The sequence below is a fragment of the Poecilia reticulata genome, chromosome 14 (genome assembly GCF_904066995.2).
Source record: "Poecilia reticulata chromosome 14, P_reticulata-male-v2, whole genome shotgun sequence".
Classification (NCBI taxonomy): Eukaryota; Metazoa; Chordata; class Actinopteri; order Cyprinodontiformes; family Poeciliidae; genus Poecilia; species Poecilia reticulata.
This window is the reverse complement of record NC_088843.1, coordinates 28624032-28647090: the sequence shown is the minus strand read 5'-3', so window position 1 is coordinate 28647090 and position 23059 is coordinate 28624032. Positions and strand designations below refer to the sequence as shown.

Sequence of the window (23059 nt, the reverse complement as noted above, 5' to 3'; positions counted from 1 at the left end):
TTTAACCTTTTTTTTAGCTTTTCCTTTCACAAGAATGATATATTTACTATTGTACACACATCCACAATAGTGTGTACAATAGTATTATATGTTTTAAGATACTTTAAAGTATTATAAAACATTTGTGGTTATCTTTTTAAATGATGCAAAATTGTGGGTACTATATCAAAATCATAATGTTAAATGTTATAAACAACATATAAGCAAGTCTTTTACTAATCATGCTTCTTTCTTTTTTAAATTTAGTATTAAATGGAACTATTTTCTCAGATTTTTACTAAATCAGACCAGGGTGAACCGAAGTCTAATTGAATCCAATAAGGAGTGACCAAATTCTGTTCTTGTTGAAAAAAAAAGAAAAAGAAAAATCTGTCAATTTTTGGCATTTGTAATTTAACTGCATGATTCCTTGAATAAGGCAAATTTACAAAACCTGTGTCATGTTTTGGATCTACAATAATAGATCCCTTTCTTTTTGGTGACTATACCCAGCCAGCATGGCCAGGTTGGCCCTATATGGGGAAAAAAAGAGGGCAGACAATATGCCCTCTTTTTTCCATGGTGGCCCCATATAGGGCCACCATGGAAACTGCGGACAAAACCCTTTTGGGACCCATATTGTCTGCCCTCTTTTTTTCCCCATATAGGGCCAACCTAAGTTAAATATTTGTAAATAGGTAAAAAAAAACAAAAGTTAACACTTTAAAAAAAAAACTTAAATTAAAATATGATTTTTGTGCCCTACGATTACTTCCAACCTGATGGGTGTAGTAAAAATGTTGTACACCACTGGTTTAAAACATTGTTAGGAATGTGGCTTGATTATTTGTAAAATTAGCTTTCCATACAACGTTCTATTTACAGTGACGCGATTACGTAAAGACCGATTCTGACGTCGGGAGGCTACTCCTGGAAAATCTTGTGGAAACTCCACATGATTTTGTGCATATTCTGAGTATTAGTAGTTCTTTATTCTTGTCCGTAACGTTTCAGGTTTCAGGTTCAGGGAGGAAGGCTGACTCTTCTCACTGCTGTATATAAACTTAAATCATAGTATGGAGCTCTGCTGCATGAACACGGACTCCGTCTCCGCACTAGAAATCGGACGACGGCTGTTTTTCTCCTCTAACAGCTAACGTCTGCTTTTATCCACTAGCTTCATTTACCATTCTTCCGTTTTTTGTTTTTTTCCTCATCGATGACTCAAATAGCAGGAAGCTTCCTCTCGGGTGTTTAGTTATAAACCAGGATGAAGTGGTGACGGTTTGAGTAGAAGTTTGAACCATGAGGTCTCCTCTGGCTCCCGGGATACGACTGATCACCTCCTTTTCTCGGGACAGCTGGTAAGTCTTTCTTTATTTTCTGCAGAGCCAAGTTGGTTTCAGGGCAGCTTTATCTGCTTCTACATCATCTCCCTGCTGTATTTTATTTACTCAGTCTGATCGATAAACATGGATTCTGTAGATTAGTTGACATCAACGCTTTAGTGTTTATTGCATATTTATCACGCGTTGCGAGTTAGAAGTATTTAATTACGTGCTTTTAATTTGGCAGTATAGCTCTTTCATTTAGTACATTTTTAAACGAAATTCTTCATTTGATTATCGACTCAGATTTGCACTTTAATGAGTCAATACTGTCGTCAACATTCACGGACTTCGTGCTGATCACAGCAGCTGCATGGTGGCGATTATAACAAACCACTGCGGCCTTTCTACACATTTTACTTTAACAAAGACAAGAGAATAGTTGGGAGCAGGTAGAAACTAGATTCTCTTATAACTTTGTAACAAGCTTAAAAATTATAAATAGCTGACGAGTTTCTACAAATTATCTAAAAAACTCAGGAGTTGAACCTGGATTTTCTTCTACTTTGTTGGACTGTACATAATTAAAAAGGCACCAATTTTATAAGTCACTTGCAAACAAAACATGAAACGTTAGAATTTAAGATTAGATCTTTTGTAACAACATAAAAATAAATAGATAAAAATTACAAATATTCTTTCAATTGTCAACAAAAAGAAATGAGTCATCTAAATTTTTATTTGTAATTTTAAAAAACAGTAATATTAATGACCATGGTAATTTCTACTAATGTACAGGTTTTCTTATAATTGTGTAAAAATACATTTTCACCAATCATCTGCCGAAAGTGAATAAGTCATGAAAACATTGACATATTTGTAATCTTTTATTCAAATTTACCATTTAGATAGACAAAAGAAAGTGGTTAAACTTCTGTTAACATTTTTCAAAATCAAGTTTGCCGTTTCCATCAGAAAAAGTATTTTCTAGAAATTAATTGTAAGATTTTGTGCTTATCTGGTTAAGTCACCTGTGACAAAGGAATCAGTGACTATGAATCTTTACAATTAAAATGCGCATCAGAACTAGGTTCAACTCAGGAGGAGCAAGAGAAACAACGTGTTGAACAAAACACATATTTATTACACATTTTGACAATAATAAAACAGAACAAAATAGTCAGTGTTTCTTTTAGTAGTCCTAAATCAAGTCAGTCAAGTTCAAAAGTTTCTTTTCCTTTGATTTGTTTCAGTTCAGTTTTCAGATCTGAATGTTATATGGTAACTACCCGGGTAGTTAATATGGTAACTACCCGGGTAGTTAATATGGTAACTACCCGGGTAGTTAATATGGTAACTACCCGGGTAGTTAATATGTGCAATCCCACCGATCAAGTGGAACAGAAGAAGGTTCTTCTTTGACATCTGCTCTTTTGGATCCTGGCTTGCCGTTCTTCACGCGACGTCTCTCAACAAAAAAAAAAGAAACAGGCAATTCATTGACAAGGCATTACATGAGTTAAAAGGAAATACAAACAAAATAACAAACCAAAGGAAAGAGAAAAGAGGAAAGAAAACTAATGTTCTGAAGTATGTAAACTAAGTGCTCCTGTTCACGGTTGCTAAGTATCTAATTCCATTTCTAAATAGTGAGTACTCTACAGTTTCTGATAAAATAAGCTAAAGAGTGACTGATCTAATTCCTTTTCTGGGTTAAAGTGAGTACTCCACAATTCTAAGTTTTGTTCTAAATCCTTTTCTGGGTTAAAAGCATTATAAACTAAGCAGTGACTGTTCCTGTTAAGTATTTCTGGATTCCAAGTTCGTAGTTATTCTAATTCTGATTCCATTTCTGGGCTGTATAATATTGATTGAAATAGTGCATACTCCACAATTTCTGATATTACTAATAAACTCTGCACTGGGCTTTAAGCCGCAAGGTTCAAAGCTTAGGAAAAAAGTAGCGGCTTATAGTCCGGAAAATACGGTATATGAAAAAAATCTAAATGCTCTCTAGTATTGTTCTGGCGGCCGGACCAAATGTGGAGGCGAGCCGTAGTTTGGGGACCACTGCTGTAAACATTTACATGTTTGCAGGTTGTTAATGTTTAAAAGGTTTGGCACGATGCTTGTAATATAAAGCAGGAACAACCTCATTATCTCTGAAAGAAATTATGTGGAGGAAGCAAGAGCTAAGGCAACTAAATTATCCTGGGAGACAATGATGTTAAATTATATCCCAGCAGAGAACACGTTGTTCTGAAAAGTACTGCCTCAGCTTTGCTTCACCAAGAAGTTCACACATTTATTAGAACAATATTACTTTTTCTAGGATTTCATGATCAGCAGGGAAATAGCCTCGCTGTCCTCATAGAAACTAAGGATTAGGAGCTGAACACATAAATATCCCCCGCTAAAGTAAATATTTTTCCAGGTAGTATGTTTTATTGACACAACAGCCCTTGTCACTTCTGATTTGCAGTGCTTTCAGTATCGCTAATCATAAAAATAGTAAAAACTAAATATTTCCTAATTAAAATTTACCATACCAACAACCAGATTGCTTAGTTTTATGCATGTCAGTGTTTCTTCTCAACAAGCAGAAGATACAAATAAAATAGTATTTATGTGTGTCAACAACAGGAAATGCACTGTAATTATATAGTTTTTGATGTTTTACAGTATTAATTGCTTGTGCCACTTTTAAAAGTTTTGACGTATCCAAGTATATTTTTGTCAGACTAGCAATCAATCAATCATTCAATCAATCAATCAATCAATCAATCAATCAATCAATCTTTATTCCAGACACACAAAGGCCCATAGTAAAAAAGGGTAAAAACAAAATAAGAGAAAAATAAAAATAAACATGACATATTCACTGAGTCACAAATAAATGATGACACCAATGTTTCCACAATTTTGAGAAAAATCTCACTGTACTAAAAACAGGATTTACTAAAATTGCAATTATATTATTGCATGACACAGAAAATCTACACATACATCTATACATGAGATTCCTGAGCACAGCTGCACATGTGGGAACATCATTATGTACAAACATATGGCCAGCACTGCTCCATCTAGGCACTCTGAGTAGGAGCCTCATGCCGTCATTGTAGGCCACATAAAGTTTCTGCAGGCTACTTTTGTTGTATCTTCGCCACAGATGGGCCGTGTAAAGTGAAGTGCAAAAAGCTTTAAAAAGAGCTATCTTCACAGCGGATGAACACATTTCTGATCAGAATATTAGCTTGTGCATACATCATACAATACTGCCTACGAATGTCACAATCATCAGACAGGTCATCAGTTATGTAATGTCCCAAATATTTAATTTTATTGCATATATTGAGGACAATGCCAGATAAAGAGAAGTCAGGGGTTATCAGATGCTTATCTGCCCTACTTCTAATAATCCTAACATTGCTTTTCTTAGCGTTATACTTGATGTCAAAGTCATAACCATATTGGGAACAGACCCTTAGTAGTTGTTGAAGGCCAGCACTATATGGGCATAAGATTATTAAATCGTCTGCATACATTATGTGATTGATTATGTGGTCACCAACTACACAGCCTGTTTTACAACAATTCAGGCGCTTTGATAGTTCATCCATGTAGATGTTAAAAAGGTAAGGGGACAGTAAACTTCCCTGCCTTACTCCGTTGCCAACATTAAATGAATCAGACATTGTGTTACCCCATTTGACAAACATTGATTGATGACCATACCAGTAGACCAGAATTCTAATTAGATATTTGGGTCCACCTCTGCTTTCTAACTTGCCGAACAGTTTTTGATGATTCACATGATCAAATGCTTTAGAAGCATCAATAAAACACATAAATACTGTAGTGTTGTGCAAATTATACAAGTCTAAAATCTCCTGTAGTGCAAAAATACACGTCTGTGCCATGTTTGGGTTTAAAACCGAATTGATTATCGGAGGTAAAGAGAAACTCTTCCAGCCTATTTAAAAGGACTCTTTCTAAAACTTTCGACAAACTACTAGCTAAAGCTATGGGTCGGTAATTCTCCAAAGAGCTAATCTTACCCGCTTTGTCTTTAATAATTGGTACCAGAACGACAGACAACATTGAATTAGGTAACAGACCATGTACTAGACAGCCAGTGAAACACATAGAAAGTAATGCACAGAGTTTCTTACTTGCATTTTTCAGATGCTCAGTGGAAATGTTATCCATCCCACAGGCCTTGGTGTCTTTCAGTGTCATAATTGCATGATCTATTTCTTGTGGGGTTACATTCACATTCACATTGCTGTGAATGCTTCTCATTTCAAAAGTGTCACTTTTGACACAATTAAACAGTGCACTGTAGTGCTCCTTCCATAAATGAGTGATTTCTTGTACACCACTAGCACCATCAATAGTAGCTGGAAGTGCCATTTTGCAGTTATTTACTTTTTTTATTTCTTTCTAAAAGTCCTTAACATTATTATTTCCCAACTTTCTAGCAAGAGAGTCAGACCTCATAGTATTTTCATTTCTCCTTATAAATCTTAAAACATATTTAAAATTAGCATTTGCTTGTTTTTTGTATTCAAACAAGGGGCCATGTCTCTGTTTACCTGAATCAACCCATGCTTTAAGGGCCCTTCTGGCCTCTGCATGATGTTCTCTTACATAGTCGTTCCAGCCTGGCTTGGTGCTATGTGAGCTGGTTTTATGCAGTGGCTTGCTTGAGGTAAGGAGGGACTTCACAACATTCTCATACAAGGTACATAAGTCAATACCATGTTGAGGGTCTTTACAATTCATATCACGGCACGAGATTGCTCCCTTTGGTAAGTATATATTGCTAAACATGTTGTTCGTTCGATAACAATAATCTGATAGAACTTTTTCAGTCAAGTTATCCCATGCTATTTTTCCTATACTTGTATTATAGTCTGCAGGCAACACAGAAGGTATGCAATTCATGTTTACACATAAGAAAAATGGTATATGATCACTGGTGGCAAATTCATAGTTGACACGAATGCCCTGGATGAAATCATGAGCATCAGCTGTACAGATACAATGATCTAACCATGAGGTTGTATGCCATGCATCACTAATATAGGTATAACTGTCGTTAGGCAAAAGCACCTTACTAGAAAGAATTAAGCCATTGTTGTGACAGAATTGCATTAAATGTTTAACAAATATAGAATGATTATCTGTGACATCTGCATTTAAATCCCCCACAATAAAAAAGCAAGTAGACGGATTATCTTGCATAAAAGACAGTCTATTAAGAAATCCATCTTCGTTTTGAGGTCTTTCTGTGCGCCCTTATGTTTGATGTTACGCTGCTTTGTTGGGCACAGTTCATACAGGAGTCGTTTGGACTCTTCAATCCAGTCAGATTAAAAATTGTTTGTAGCCAACAAAACAATGTCATCGTGCGGCAGTGTTTTTATCTTGGCAGAGATAAAATGTAAAAACTCATCTTCCACAATCACTTTACCGCAGGTAGTATTATAGACTTCAGGTTTTATATGAGAAGAGGCATTGTCAGGATGGTAAGCTCCTGCTGTTGCTGCCGCCGCCATGTTTTCCAAAGCTGCTTTTTGATGTTACGCTGCTTTGTTGGGCACCAAAATACTTGGAATATACTGATTGTATATTCCAGGTATTTTTTAGGATTAGTAAAGCTTGTCCACACTAACCACTCTCAACAAAGATGGCAATGCATTTCTTTACTGCAAGATCTACATAGTGCCATGATGTTTGCTTAGGAATATTTGGTTTTGAAAAATTAGTGGTATGAGCAAAATTGACTAAGTGCTACTCAAATGTTACCCAATAATAACATGTTGTAATCTATGCAGATGCTTTGTTTGTGCCAATGAAGATTTGCTAACTGATTCCTTGATTGTAAAGAATCAAGTTTTATTTCCTGAGAATTTCCACTAAAAGTTAATGGAGCACATATGAACACTTTATAGAGAATTAAACATTCAGCCCAACATGGTCAAGCAATCTTTAAGAGTGGAAGCAGAAAAACAGCCTGTGATGTGATAAAGATAGTAACCTACTTACTCCTTAGAAAGCAGTATACTGTAGATTTTTACACTGTTCATTCCAAAACATGGACATTAAACAAACATGAACACTTTAGATATAAGAATTTAACCATATCCTTCAGATGTACCAGTTCATTTATGAAATTTGTTTCATGGTGTATGTTTTTGTTGCTGCATGACTTCAGTAAATTCATGTTGTGGATTAATGACAGAGGAGACCAGATATGGAAAAAAAAATCATTCACAGCAGATTGGTCTGTGTTATTTCCTCTAAATGTAATTTATTTTATTCAAACATTAATACAACTTATAAACAAGTTCTCTTTTTTTGTCTGTCTTACTTTACGACTTATTAGACTTGTATAAACGGATAATCCATTTAAATAATCAGTACTTACATGAGCTTGTGTTTTATTTGTTCCTGTTGCAGGTATCGTGGTTTTATTCTCCTCCTCACATTCCTCTTCTACACAGCCTACCACCTCTCAAGGAAGCCAATCAGCATTGTTAAGGTGACTGGAGAAACGTTTGTTAATCGTGAAGCAAATTGTGTTTGTATTGCTCTGATTTAAGCTGACAAAGCTCAGCTGCAGAAAAAATATTGTTAATCTAAGCAACATGTCAATTTAAGATGAATGTAGTGGTTTCCAAAGTTAGGCTTAGGATTGTGAAACTTTAAATACAACGTCTTAAAGGTTTTTGGGGAAATTATAAATACAAATGTTATTCTGCTATTGTCTCAATAGATGAGAAAAGAATTAAATAGGGCCAATAGCTTTTGAGGCCATTTTCTGCTGTAAAAGGAACAAATTAACCAAATCTATATACCCTAGCTAAGAATTTAATTAACAGTTATGCCAAAAATGATGACATCATAGTTTTGTAAGCTTCTGATTTTCTAAATTTGCAACATTTTGAGTTAAATGAAGGGTCACTTTGCCTTAAATCACCCTCACAACTGTGAAGTACAGAGGTGGCTACATCATTCTGTGGTTTTTATCTGACTTATCTGTTCCTGTGTATGTGAGTTGTTTCATCTAGTTGTGTTTTCTTCTTTTTGTTTGAAATTCAGAGTGAACTGCATAGAAACTGTTCATTAGTCATTCGACCAGCGTACCTCAACATAACTGATAATGATACCTGGTGTGACTGGGCGCCTTTTGGTAAGTCCTTTACTAAATTATCTTCATGCAGTTTTTCATTTTAAAATATGCTGAAAGATCTGCAAAATCATAATTTAAAACAGTTCCACGTGAGTATTATTCATTGCTGTTCTTTATTTAAAATGCATTATTTGTGGGTAATATATTTTGGCAAAGCCTCTTTACTTCCTTCAGGCAAACTGTGAAGGCAATCTGATTGGTTGTAGACCAGACAGGAAGGAAAGCAGGGGAACTGTTGGCATGAATTGAGACAATTTTCTAGAATTGTTTATTGATATCTGATATGAAACAAACTACATTAAGGACAAAATAAGTCAAGAGCAGGGTTGGGGGATATGAGGCAAATCTAATATCCTGATATATTTTTGCTATATCACGATACACAATATATATTACAATATTCTTAAATGAGCTCCAATGTTATTTTAAACTAGACTCCTTGTAGCATGATGTCACCCACGTAAGACTCATATAAAAAGGGATGCAGTGTTTTGAACTGTCTACACTATAACTAGATGACAAAGTGAGAAATAAGTTTTAACTAAGAAAAAATATAGGGAGGCAGAGGGGAAGTAGGTCAGTTATGCTTGACTTTGACAAACGTAACATATCGATGTGTTGTGGAATAAGGTGTATTTCGGTTCAACTTAAAAATAAAAAAGGCGACCTACACACAAACTGACAGCATCAGCTAATCAACAATCGCTGTGTTAGCGTGGCTAATAGCAGCGGTGGCTAATCTACCACAGTGATCACTTATTAATAAAAGAAAAATATACATCACGTCTAAAAGCATAAAACTGTAACGAACTGAATGTTCTGTTCTATGTGGGGTAATGTTAGAGTGTTTTTAGTGCTGAATCTGATACATAAAGTTGTGTTGTTGTCAGTCGCTATGGCAACGGGTCTACGTGTATCGTAAAGCCGACAGAGTGAGAAAAAGAAGAATGAGTAATTTTGAGTTATTTTTCCCATTGCACAGCACTAAATGAATCCTACGTACATCTCCAGTTTTCACTTTAACGTACTAGTTCTACCATTGCAGCGCGGCTATGAACGGTGTTCTGCCCAAGGCTGGAAGTTGGAAATGTCTTAATTATTTAGTTAAAAAACTTCTACAGTATTGATTTATTGGTATTTTATTTTGAAGGAGAATTTTGAGATAGTAGTGCATTGTGGGTAGCAGAGGCAGTTGCAGTTAGGAATACGTGTTTGCAGAGAGAAAGCCTGCCTGTTAATGTATAAACTTCACCTCCTGTGGCATCAATCTTTTCAATGGCTTTTCACTCAACCTTTCATTGAGCTTCCACACCATTGTAGAAAATTGTAAGAAGATGTAATAAAGGAGCAAGACGCTCAGCTTCCTGGCTCATGAGAATTGAGTTTGGCTTGCTGTTAATCTACGTTAACATACACAGTGTATTTAACACGTAGTGATAACAGTACAGTGAAAAACCATTCTCAGCAGATGGTGGAAGATAAAACTCATGGCACAGTGATGGACAATGCTCATGAGGAAATGGCAGAAGAAATGGCTAACTCCGAAGCTAAAGCATCATCTAAAGCTAGCTCGAGATCCAAATACTCTAGCTCTAAACATTCGTCCTACAAATCGTCCTCTAAGTCCAGCGTATTTGAAGCAGCCATCTTTGCACAAGTCTCTGCCGAAGCCACAAATGCTAAAGCTTCCTACAGTAAAAAACAACTAGAAATTAAAAAGCAACAAGCAGATCTAGAGCTGGATTTTAAGATGCTGGAGATAGAAAAGGAAGCTGCAGCTGCTACGGCGAGAGCAGAGGTTTTAGAAACTGCTGCAGCTGCTGAACAAGACAAGAAAGAGAGTGTAAAGAGTGCAGTCCCACCAAAAGTCATCAGACAACGAACCGAGGAGTATGTGCAACACCAAGCCCAGCTAAGGTCACATTCGCCTAAAGAGGAAATGCCTCAGGTCGAACCAGCATTGAAAGCATCATCATTTTCCCCAAGGAGATCTGATCAAACTCCCTCTCCACCAGTGCTCAAGAAAATGTATGTAAAAGATGAACCTTTTGACACACCAAGAGACTATGTCAGGCCCAACAGTTACCATGATCCCCACCACAATTACCCACCTATGACTAACTTAGCTAAGTTCCTTGCACGTAGGGAGTTGATAACAACGGGGCTCTTTAATTTCGACGACAGCCCTGAAAATTTCAGAGCATGGCAGTCATCATTTTCGAATGCAACTGAAGACATAAGACCTCACATATAGTCAAGAGCTGGATCTCCTAGTGAAATATCTCGGTAAAGAGTCCTCAGAGCATGTCAAGAGAATCAGAGCTGTTTATACCACTAACCCCAAAGCTGCTCTTCATTTAGCATGGGACAGGTTAGAAGAATATTACACTACACCAGAAGTAGTAGAAAATGCTTTGTTTAAAAAACTAGACAGTTTCCCTCACCTTACAAATAGAGACAATGTAAAACTCAGGGAACTAGGAGATTTGCTCCTAGAGCTGCAGGTTGCGAAAAATGAAATTTATCTCCCAGACCTCGCATACCTTGACACACCACGAGATATTAAACCCATAGCGGAAAGGCTACCTCCAAGTTTGCAAGATAAATGGCTTCAAGTAGGTTCAAAATACAAAAAAAATATCAAGTAGCATTCCCTACAAGAAAGACGAAACAAACTCAAAGAACACAGACGGTGTTTTCGTTGTTGTTCTCCTACGCACACAATAAAGGACTATGATATGAATGTCGGTTGTGAGGAGTGCCAAAGTGAAAAACATCGCTCTGCCATGCACCTTGATGTGGTTCAACAACCCCGGCCAGAAAGCACACCTGAACCAGAGCCTCAGCTCCAAGACAACACACCACCTGAGGTAACGTCACTGTGCACTGAGATCTACGGTAAAGGCTGTCCCCCACGTTCTTGCTCTAAGGTATGCCTAGTTCGAGTGTTCCCTAAAGGTCAACCAGAACGCTCTGTCAAGATGTATGTGATCCTTGACGAACAGAGCAATTGCTCACTAGCTCGTCCCGAATTCTTTGAGTTATTTGGCATCAAGGGAAGTCATCTGATATACCACTTGAGAACATGTGCTGGTCTAACTGAAATGTGTGGCAGGAAAGTAGTTGGGTTCCAAATAGAGCCATTAGGTGGAGGCCCATATCCAGAGCTCCCTCCTCTCATTGAATGTGATGAGATAGTGTTTAATAGAGATGAAATACCTACGCCTGAAGTTGCTCTGGCCCATGCTCATTTGAAACATCTTGCTCCTCTCATACCAAAGTATGATCCAGATGTGCTGAGATAGCAGTTTTACTGGGCAGAGACATCATTCAAGTCCACAAAGCATGAAAATAAGTAAATGGCCCCCCCAGCGCTCCCTTTGCCCAGTGCCTGGATTTGGGTTGGGTAATTGTGGGGGAAGTATGCCTCAACGCTCATAAACCAACTGTCAACGTCTACAAAGAGCACATTCTCTCCAACGGACGTCCATCTCTCTTCACTTCTTGTCCTAACAGCATCAGCCTTAAAGAAAAACCATGCTACGGCAGGGAGCACAAGAATAACTTCGGTAAACACAGCTCAAAACTTCATGCAGCAGAAGAAAGGATTGGAGAAAAAGTTTTTGAGCGCACAGAGAATGACAACCAGCGTGCCCTGTTCTTTGAGAATGAGACGTTCCTAAAGATAATGGAAAAGGAAGTTCATCAGGATGAAAATAACAACTGGGTCGCTCATTTACCGTTCAAGTCCCCTTGCTTGCCACTCCCAAGTAACAGGGATCAAACACTGTCTAGACTCAACTCACTGAGACGCAACCTAAACAACAAACCCCAAATAAAAGAACAGTTCTCAGAGTTTATGGACAAGCTGTTTGAGAACCATCTTGCAGAGATCGCTCCACCCACCATCGACAACACCCAATGCTGGTACCTGCCCATTTTCGGTGTATACCATCCCCAGAAGCCCGGTCAGATATGGGTATTTTTCGACTCTAGTGCAGAGCAGTGTGGTGTGTCACTCAACTCTGTACTGCTAACGGGCCCAGATCTCAATAATACCCTCCTTGGTGTGCTGATTCGGTTTAGGAAAGAGCTCATTGCAGCCACTGCTGACATCCAGCAAGTGTTTTATGAATTTCTAGTCTCACCAGATTACAGAGATTATTTGATGTTTTTGTGGCATAAGGACAATGACTTGGCAAAGGAGGTCCAGGGGTACCGTATGCGGGTGCATGTTTTTGGTAACAGCCTGTCACTGCCAGTAGCCATCTATTGCCTACGAAGAGCCATTCAAAAAGGCGAAACAAAGTTTGGAACAGATACGAGACACTTTGTCGAGAGACACTTCTACGTGGATGATGGATTGATTTCGCTTCCCACTGAATCAGCAGCCATCGATCTACTCAAGCAAACATGTGAATTTTTGGCTGAGTCCAACCTCAACCTCCACAAAATTGCCTCAAACAGTGTCTCAGTCATGCAAGCCTTTAAACCAGAAGATCTGACCTCTGGCATCAAAGACGTGAGTCTCGGTGATGACCCTTTACCAGATCAGAGAAGTCTAGGAAGGTGCTGGGACATAAACACTGACTCATTCACATTCAAGGTAGCTGTTAATGACAAACCCTACACCCACCGTGGGGTTCTCTCAGTAATTAACAGTATCTTCAACCCCTTGGGACTTGCATCTCCAGTCACAATAAAAGGCAGACTTTTGCTACGTGAACTGTCGAATGGAGTTGAAAACTGGTATGCTCCTCTCCCTGCAGATAAAATGGACACATGGGAAACTTGGAAATGATCCCTCCAAGATCTGAGCAGCCTCAGAGTGCCACGCTGCTATGTGCCAGCCTCCCTTTCCAAGTCCACTTACACTGAATTGTGTGTTTTTTGTGACACTTCTAGTTGGGCTTTTGCTGCAGTAGCATACTTGAAAACAATCAATGCAGAAGGACAGTGTGAGGTTGGATTTGTGCTTGGAAAGGCAAAACTTTCACCACAACCAGAACCTACAATACCTTGTCTGGAACTCTGTGGAGCAGTTCTAGGAGTGGAGATAGCAGAGCTCATTCTGGAAGAACTTGACCACAAACCATCCATCCATCCATTTTCTTCCGCTTATCCGGGGTCGGGTTGCGGGGGCAGCAGCTTCAGAAGGGAGGCCAAGACTTCCCTCTCCCCAGCCACTTCTTCTAGTTCCTCCGGGGGAACCCCAAGGCGTTCCCAGGCCAGCCAAGAGACATAGTCCCTCCAGCATGTCCTGGGTCTTCCCCGAGGCCACCTCCCGGTGGGACGTGCCTGGAACACCTCACCAGGGAGGCGTTCAGGAGGCATCCTAACCAGATGCCCGAGCCACCTCAACTGGCTCCTCTTCACATGGAGGAGCAGCGGCTCTACTCTGAGTCCCTCCCGGATGACCGAGCTTCTCACCCTATCTCTAAGGGAGAGCCCAGCCACCCTGTGGAGGAAACCCATTCTGGCCGCTTGTATCCGTGATCTCGTTCTTTCGGTCATGACCCAAAGCTCATGACCATAGATAAGGGTGGGAACGTAGATCGACCGGTAAATCGAGAGCTTCGCTTTTTGACTCAGTTCTCTTTTCACCACGACGGACCGGTACAGCGCCCGCTTCACGGCAGACGCTGCCCCAATCCGCCTGTCGATCTCCCGTTCCCTTCTTCCCTCATTCGTGAACAAGATCCCCAGATACTTCAACTCCTCCACTTGAGGCAGGACGACCCCCCTGACCCGGAGAAGGGACTCTGCCCTTTTCCGGCTCAAGACCATGGCCTCGGATTTGGAGGCACTGAGCCTCATCCCGGCCGCTTCACACTCGACTGCGAACCGCTCCAGTGAGCGCTGCAGATCACGATCTGATGAAGCCAACAGGACCACATCATCCGCAAAAAGCAGAGATGCGATCCTAAGGCCACCAAAACGGATCCCCTCAACACCTCGGCTGCGTCTAGAAATTCTGTCCATGAAGGTAATGAACAGAATCGGTGACAAAGGGCAGCCTTGGAGGAGTCCAACTCTCACCAGTAGCGAGCCCGACTTACTGCCAGCAATGCGGACCAGACTCTGACACCGGTCATACAGGGACCTGAAAGCCCATATCAAAGGGCCCGGTACCCCATACTCCCGGAAAACCCCCCACACGGCCCCCCGAGGGACACAGTCGAACGCCTTCTCCAAGTCCACAAAACACATGTAGACTGGTTGGGCGAACTCCCAGGCACCCTCCAGGACCCTGCTGAGGGTGTAGAGCTGGTCCAGTGTTCCACGACCAGGACGAAAACCACACTGCTCTTCCTGAATCCGAGGTTTGACTATCCGACGGACCCTCCTCTCCAGGACCCCTGAATAGACCTTACCAGGGAGGCTTAACAGTGTGACCCCCCTGTAATTGGAGCACACCCTCCGGTCCCCCTTTTTAAACAAGGGGACCACCACCCCAGTCTGCCAATCCAGGGGAACTGCCCCCGATGTCCATGCGATATTGCAGAGTCGCGTGAGCCAACACAACCCTACAACATGCAGAGCCTTAAGGAGCTCCGGGCGGATCTCATCCACCCCCGGGGCCACAAACCAAACACTGTTAAATTCTCCTGCGACAGCAAGGTGGTTCTTGAGTATGTGTGCAACAATACAAACGCTTTTATGTCTACGTACATAATCGAGTACACAGAATACGCCAGTCTACATCCCCTGAGCAGTGGCATTATGTCACATCAGGGCAGAACCCAGCCGATCTAGCTACCAGGTCAGTACCTGCACCCTAGTTCATGGACACAATATGGTTTAAAGGACCAGACTTCCTTTACAAACTACCTGAACCAGAAACACATCAGTCGTTCGAGTTGATTGACCTGAAGTGGATGCTGAAATCTGCCAAGTTGCTACTTTCACCACGTAGGTTCAAGAGAATGGACTCACAACAGAACGCTTCCAAGGCTTCTGAAAATGGAAATCACTGGTACGTGCCATTGCCTTCTTAATTCACCAAGCTCGTTCTCACTCATCAAGCAACGCGTCAAACCCTTTTATGCAGGGGCTGGCATGAGTGTAGACAGCTGCCCTCTCCAAAGGAGCTGAATGCTGCCAGTAATCTTATTCTCCAGTCTGTTCAGAAGGATGCTCTTCCTGACGAATACACTTCTCTCCAAGCCAATCAAACTGTCCACAACTCAAGCTCCATCAAAACTCTTGACCCCTATATGGATGAAGGCTTCATAAAAGTTGGGGGCCGCCTCAAACATGCTTCATTGGACGCAGCATCCAAGAATCCAATCATTCTCCCAAGCAAACATCATGTGTCGAAGTTCCTTGTCCTGCACTATCATGCCATGGTTGTGCATCAAGAAAGGCAGTTTACAGAAAGTGCGGTTAGGCAAGCTGGTCTGTGGATTATAAGATGCAAAAGACTGGTCTCATCTGTTATCCACCCTTGCATAATATGCAAGAAACTCAGGGGAAAACTAGAGACTCAAAAGGTGGCAGATCTTTCACCTGAGAGACTCAATACTTGCCCTCCATTTTCGTGTGTTGGGTTGGATGTATTTGGTCCCTGGTCAGTGGTCACTCGATGCACACGAGGTGGAGCAGCACAAAGTAAGAGGTGGGCAATACTTTTTACATGTATGACAGGTCTGGCGTCTGAGAAGGATGATTGGGGTAACTCGCAGAATACTGGATTTCATGCTCCTGCTGAACAAACACACCCATCTGACACATGAAGTGCTTTGTACCCTAATGGCTGAAGTATCATCTACAGTCAATGGAAGACCCTTGGTTTCTATCTCGATGGATCCTTCTTCACCATTCCTACTATGTCCTGCAATGATAGTGACCCAGAAGCAGCACGTTCCTTCTCCACCAAGAGATTTTTGTGGAAAAGACATGCTCAAAAGTCAGTGGAAGCAAGTGCAGGCACTTGCCAATGAATTTTGGAGTCACTGGAGGAATGAATATTTCAACACCCTTCAATCAAGACGCAAGTGGCATAGATCGCACCACGACCTTCAACCAGGTGACATTGTGTTGTTGAAGCAAAATCAAGCACACAGAAATGAATAGACAATGGCCATCATCACAACCACCTTTCCAAGAAGTGATGGAAAAGTCAGAAAGGTGGAAGTGAGGACATCATTTCAGGGCGTCTCTAAGACTTATTTGTGCCCCATCTCAGATGTTGTTATGCTCTTAGAGATTGACGTGACTGATAAAAAGTAGTGGCATCAGTAATGCCAGACGGGGAGTGTTCTGCCCAAGGCTGGAAGTTGGAAATGTCTTAATAATTTAGTTTAAAAACTTCTACAGTATTGATTTATCTGTATTTTATTTTGAAGGAGAATTTTGAGATAGTAGTGCATTGTGGGTAGCAGAGGCAGTTACAGTTAGGAATACGTGTTTGCAGAGAGAAAGCCTGCCTGTTAATGTATAAACTTCACCTCCTGTGTTATCACATTGCTTTCTTGTACCTCCAAAAACAATGGCTTTTCACTCATCCTTTCATTGAGCTTCCACACCATTGTAGAAAATTGTAAGAAGACGTAATAAAGGAGCAAGACGCTCAGCTTTCTGGCTCATGAGAATTGAGTTTGGCTTGCTTTTAATCTACATTAACATACACAGTGTATTTAACATTTAGTGATAACAGTACAAACGGCATGTAAAAGAATAGTCTGATTGGGGTGGGGGGGGAAATTTGTGGTACAACCTTTTGTGGCAATAGTTTTACAACATGTCTTGCAAATTACCTCATTTTGTTTGACATCCTCCATATAAGATCCAAACCACTGCCAAATTATTGATCCAGCGCTGTTTCTCTTCGGAACTAAACGACTTAATATTATTCCTCTTCAGTTACCTTCTCATTCTCAGCTCGCCTCAAACTCTCGCTGTCACCATGTTGTTTGTTTTCTCTGTGCTGCGTGATTGGTAGAAAATGTTCAGGTTGGGAGGGGCGAGGGGCTAGTGATGCATTCATAGGGTGTCAGATAAACCATACTTGCAGTGAATTTGATGGCGAAAGTTTATTTGAACAACAATTTATACTCGATAGTTGCGATATAGCCATTTTAACTATCATAAATTGAAAATATCGCTGTACATCGAGTATACTCGATACATCGCCCAGCCCTAGTCAAGAGCACACGTTTTCAGTTTGAAAGCAGAATTTTATTTTTTTTTCTCAAAACTTGTAATGCTTGCACTGAAAACTTATGCTCTCTTTCAAATATTCAAATATGTGCCCATGCTCAAATTTTCTCCTCCTGTGTAAAACTTCTCTCGGTACAAATTAACTCTCTGCTCGCAAACCTCTCTGCTTGCTTGCAGATTCTTATCTTTTCTCTCTCAAAACAAAAACGTACAGTGATAGTCACCTGGAAATGTTCAAGCCAATAGAATAAAAGTGCTATAATGGGCAGTGGGAGTCTCCCCAAGGGTGCATTTGTTTCCTTCTAGTAGGTGTGTCTGTGAGGCCACTATTAATATAGCAGCACCCATATGATAGCACCTTCTTTTCTACACTGCCCACTGGTTGTAGAGATAAACAATGTGATCTTTCTACTCACATTGTTTTAGTGCGAGCAGAAGAGTTAGTTTCACATTTTAAAGTGAAACTAACCCTCAAATCAACATTTTTGCTGATAAATTGTCTAAAAGGTTATTTAGGGTTTGTAAAGAAAGAATCATTTGTGTGATTAAATTTAGAAAAGAATCTGGCTCTCCTGTTTGGATCCCGGGTTCTTTTAACCCGCGTGTGGGACAAAACACAACAATGCGTGTTGACGTCACAGAATTGCAGGATTTTAATCGAATCAGAAGAAAGTATAAGATAGAACAGAAAACTGGAGAAGTACAGAGACATACATTGATTACCTGAGACAAGAAGACAGAGAAAGATATCAAAGATGCGTCCTTGGAGAAAGAGCTGGTGCAGAAGCAAACTAAAATCAGCTTTTTCTAAATTATTCCCCTTGAGCACTTTTATACCTGTAGGCGTGTTTTCCTCTTTAATATATTCAAATAAGGCGTATCTCTGCTCGACCAACTGGAAGCTATTTTTTGAGTGTCTGAGAAACATAGAACTTCCCTTTTTTATTACCAAGATCAAAGACATCTTGCTCCTTCGTGTTAAACAAAAGGAATGAAATGGCTATCCGACCTCCTATGGTTCAAGAACCATCTGTGCAAAGAGAAACAGAGGAAGGTAATTTCACAGGTATCTGTGAAATCCTGACATCCCTTCCTCCTTCTCTTCCCGCAGATAGATTCTCGTGGGAACAAAACCCTTTAATTCTCTATTTAATTCAATGAAAAGTTCTCCAGAGCCCCAATTTGTTCTTCTGCACTCAGCATCTCCAAAGTTTAGTCCTGATATAAAACCAAAAGGCGATACATAAAATCAGCAGAAAATAATGGAGTACAATTCCTGTTTCTAACCTAATATAATATTCAAATAAAAGTAAGACAATTATTCACCATAAACCTAAGCAATTTTCTAATACAAACAAAACATTTTCATTTGATTCTAATTTTTAGTCAGAGATAATAAAATTTCAAATACATTCATCATCGACTAAATTAATGATTCTAAAACTAGATAATACAATTTCAGTCAGAGCATGCTATCAATAACTAAGAGAAATATCTTACAAATTAAATGTTAGTGGTTTAAAACATTTTATACCATCCCAGATGTCCACGGAAGGCTTCTGATCTCTTGTGAACTAGGTAAGTTCCTTTTTCCCAAGGTAATTTTAATTTATACTGTCCTCTGCCTCCCTGCATATGTTAATTTATGGCCTCCTGTCTTGTGTGATAAGACCACAGGGGTCCGGGCAGAAGCTCTGCAGATCTCTCTGTTTTCCTTGGTACTCCCCTTGGTATTTTAAATACTTTAGTTTAATTTTAAACCACTAAGAGAAACCTGTTCAAAATTAAGAAATTTGTTCAAAAAAGATTAAACTTTATAAACACTCAAAATAATCATTTTTCCTCAACAGGTTCTATCTTTATGTTTCTGTGTCCATTTTGACATGTTTGTGCAATTCGTTTAGTTCGGCATTATTTTGCCTAAAAGCATCTCACAACTAGATTTTTTTGACAATTGAATTTTCAGTGGTATAGTTTGGTACAACTTAATCACAGTCCCGGTTCTGATATAAATCTCAGCGCTCTCTCACTCCCCACCTTTGTTCTCCTGTCTGCCTGTTTTAATTGCAATGTGGACACTGAGTGTAATGTGTTTGCTCTTCTCTGACTATTTGGTGAAGGTATGGTGTTGAAAGGATAACTATGTCAGACTGGCTGTTGTGCTGAGTAAGCAGGAGAAGCTAATAGCGGCTAATGGCCGCTCTCGCAGCTCGCTCAGGACAGAGCCAATAGAATCAATAGAATGAAAATGTTGTACTCGGTGCGTTTGTTTCCTTCTAGGGTGTATGGGTGTGCCTGTGTGGCTACTATTCATTGTAGCAACCTGCGCCACCCGCTGGATGTAGGGAGTTGGTTGGGTGAACAAACTCCTGCTTAAGATCAGTAGGCTGTTAACGACCTGCAGTACACTATAAGGGGCCGTTTAGGACAAAAACTGTGTTTTCCCTCTCAAACACTACTTAAGACTCATACACACTCACAAAATATAAAAATTGCACATATTATTAAAATGTCACACACATACAATTTTTCTCTCTCACATACACAGAATACTAAAATCCCCCTCCAGCGCTCTAAGGTTCACTTAGGCTCTAAGTACGTGAACCTCCAAGCACTTGAGGAGGGAGCGGTAGAGAACGGCTGGCTGAAATTAGCGTTCATAAATTGGATCAACCTTGAGCTAAACGCCGCTTACACCGGGGAGCGTCAATATCCAATTTGAAGCTAACTTCACTGTGGTATCAACGCATGCACGATTTGAGCTCCAAATTATGCCCCGCCTCTTCCGTGACAACTCTCACACATACCAAAAAATGAGTTTCTCTCACACATGCAAAAAAATTGTCTTTCACACAGAAAAGTACTAGTCTCATCCCCATTCATTCATTCCATTCAGCCTAGTGTTATTTTACACACACATTTTCGCCTTATCACTCAGAATAGTATGTCTGTATGCTTTGTGTGTGTGTGTGTGTGTGTGTGTGTGTGTGTGTGTGCGTGGGTGTGGGTGTGTGTGTGTGTGTGTGTGCATGCACATGTGTGTGATATTGTAGTAGTATATATGTGCAATTTTAGTCGTGTGAGAGAGAAAATTGTATGCGCGTGTGACATTTTAATAGTATATATGTGCAATTTTTATATTTTGTGAGTGTATGAGTCTTTAGTAGTGTGTGAGAGACAAAACATAGTTTATGTCCTAAATTGCCCCTCATAGTGTACTGCAGGTTAACAGCCTACTGATCTTAGGCAGGAGTTTGTTCACCGAACCAACTCCCTGTTGTTCGGTTTATGTACCTGCGCCATTCCTTCCTTGTCGCCTATGCCATTGACATGTTCTTCAGGTTGGTAGCTGCTGCCTTTAGCGCCACATAAAGCGGGTGGCGCAGGTTGCTACAATCGATAGTAGCCACACAGGCACACCCATTCACCCTAGAAGGAAACAAACACACCCAGTACAACACTTTCATTCTATTGGCTGAGAGGTTGTCAGGCAATTGTGCCAAAAGGCAATTCCTAAAGCAAGCAGAAAATGTTTTGTAAGCGAGAAGAGAGCTCTGCAAGAGCACAAGGAGAAAGATTTGAGTACATGAAAATGTAAGCAAAAGAATTAAAAGTTTTGAGAAGAAAGACATGTAATCCTGCTTTCAAAATGAAAATGTGTGCTCTGAAATTACGGCAGAAAAATTCCCCCATACCATAGCAGAAGTTTTGAGTGCAAGCATTACAAGTTTTTTTTAATAAAAGAGATTAAATCCTACTTGAAATCAAAGTATTGTGAGTTTGGAGAACAAAGAAATGAAATTCTGCTTTCAAACTGAAAATGTTTGCTCTTGACTTATGGCAGTAAAATTTCCCCATAGAGCAGGAACTTTGGTTTATAAGGGGCCCTGTGATAGAGCTAGCTTGGTGGCCTATTCACTTACAGAAAAAAGTTGTACAAATGTAAATCACAATACAACAGTAGGTGGTACTATAAATCAGTGGGTATAAATGAATTCATAATGAGTTTACTTTGTCCTCTCGCCATTAGCTCAATAATATTCTCCTAAATATGTACTATAACTTCATTATTTTTTAAATACTTGAGTCAAAATATTCATGGAACTCACCTGACTTTTATATTTTATTAATTTTGAGTTTTTGTACACTACAAATAAACTTAAGTAAGCAACCTGCAATATCAATTACTCAATATCAGCTGACTTTTCTGCAAAGTACAATGTTTGAAAAATACACATTCATTAAAAAAAAGAAAAACAAAGCCTCTGAGACCCCCAAAATATTGGTGGCCTAGGCTACTGCCCCTAATTGTGACCCAGATGACGAGTGACGCTATATCCAGTTATGACTTTCCAACCAACAGGACCATCATAAAACTGACTAAATCAAACATTTTCCACATAAACCTTTATTTATTCAAGATTAATTGACAAGCTTCCTTTTAAAAACTTAATAAATTTTGTGGGAATTATTTGTTCTCTTTTGGTGCATAAAAAGGTTTTAGGGGGACCTATTCCACTAATTAAACTGACAGTGTTCAGATATTTTATCGTTTTGACCACATACTTATGCTGTTTAATGTCACTGGATTAAAACAGTTTACCTGTGGCCTTCCTGCAGATCAAGTCAACTATCAAACCCTCTTTGGTGTCCTGGATAACTCCTTCCTTGTCGCCTATGCCATTGGCATGTTCTTCAGGTTGGTAGCTGCTGCCTTTAGCTCTCCAGGTTAAAGACCTGGGTTTCTCCACCGACTCACTCGGGGGCTCTTCTCTCTCCCCAGTGGGATCTTTGGAGAGCGCCTTCCTCTGCGGTACTACCTGAGCTTCGGGATGGTGATGAGCGGATTGTTTACATGTTTGTTCGGCCTCGGCTACTACTGGAACATCCACTCTTTAGGGTACTACGCCTTCGTCCAGGTACGCACGCACGCACGCACACACACGCACACACACACACACACACACCTCAGACTGACAGATGGTATCAGATCTGTTTGGAAATATAATGACATATCACACTTTTCTTAGTTTGAGTTATATGATTTAATTATTCTGCAGTTTGGCAAACCTTTGGTCTGCATTTGGAAACTGAGATTTTTAATATTCTAAATTATTAAATCTTACTACTAAGAATTCCGTCTTCATACTGTGTATCAGAAACTAAGTGGAAAGCAGAAGCACATGGATTGGAAGCTATTTTTTGCTGACCAAAGTCAGGTCAGAGCACAACAGCCAGGTTTCATTTGTCACTTAGCAAATGAAACCTTGTGGACACACATTCCGAGCACCGCTGCAAACAAAAGGCATTGTCAGGCGTCAGGCATCGCTGTTTCACTTCGCTATTTAAACTGCCTTCGACCATTAGTAACCAAATCCAGCTCATGTCA

General features: G+C 40.0%; 1 protein-coding gene across 3 annotated transcripts in view; it reads left to right on the top strand.

The window, feature by feature from the left end:
* Positions 1-867: 867 nt before the first annotated feature.
* The window catches only part of slc37a2 (solute carrier family 37 member 2), a 66059-nt gene continuing 43867 nt past the window's right edge, over positions 868-23059 (top strand). For 2 of the 3 annotated variants that reach the window (XM_008428668.3, XM_008428667.3), the window contains exons 1-5: positions 869-1343; positions 7776-7857; positions 8418-8508; positions 22291-22369; positions 22454-22589. In XM_008428668.3, the coding sequence (XP_008426890.1) occupies positions 1285-1343; positions 7776-7857; positions 8418-8508; positions 22291-22369; positions 22454-22589 (447 nt within the window). In that variant the 5' untranslated portion in view covers positions 869-1284. Of the gene's footprint in view, positions 1344-7775; positions 7858-8417; positions 8509-22290; positions 22370-22453; positions 22590-23059 lie in introns of all 3 variants that reach the window. The other variant, XM_008428669.3, reaches the window with a different exon arrangement.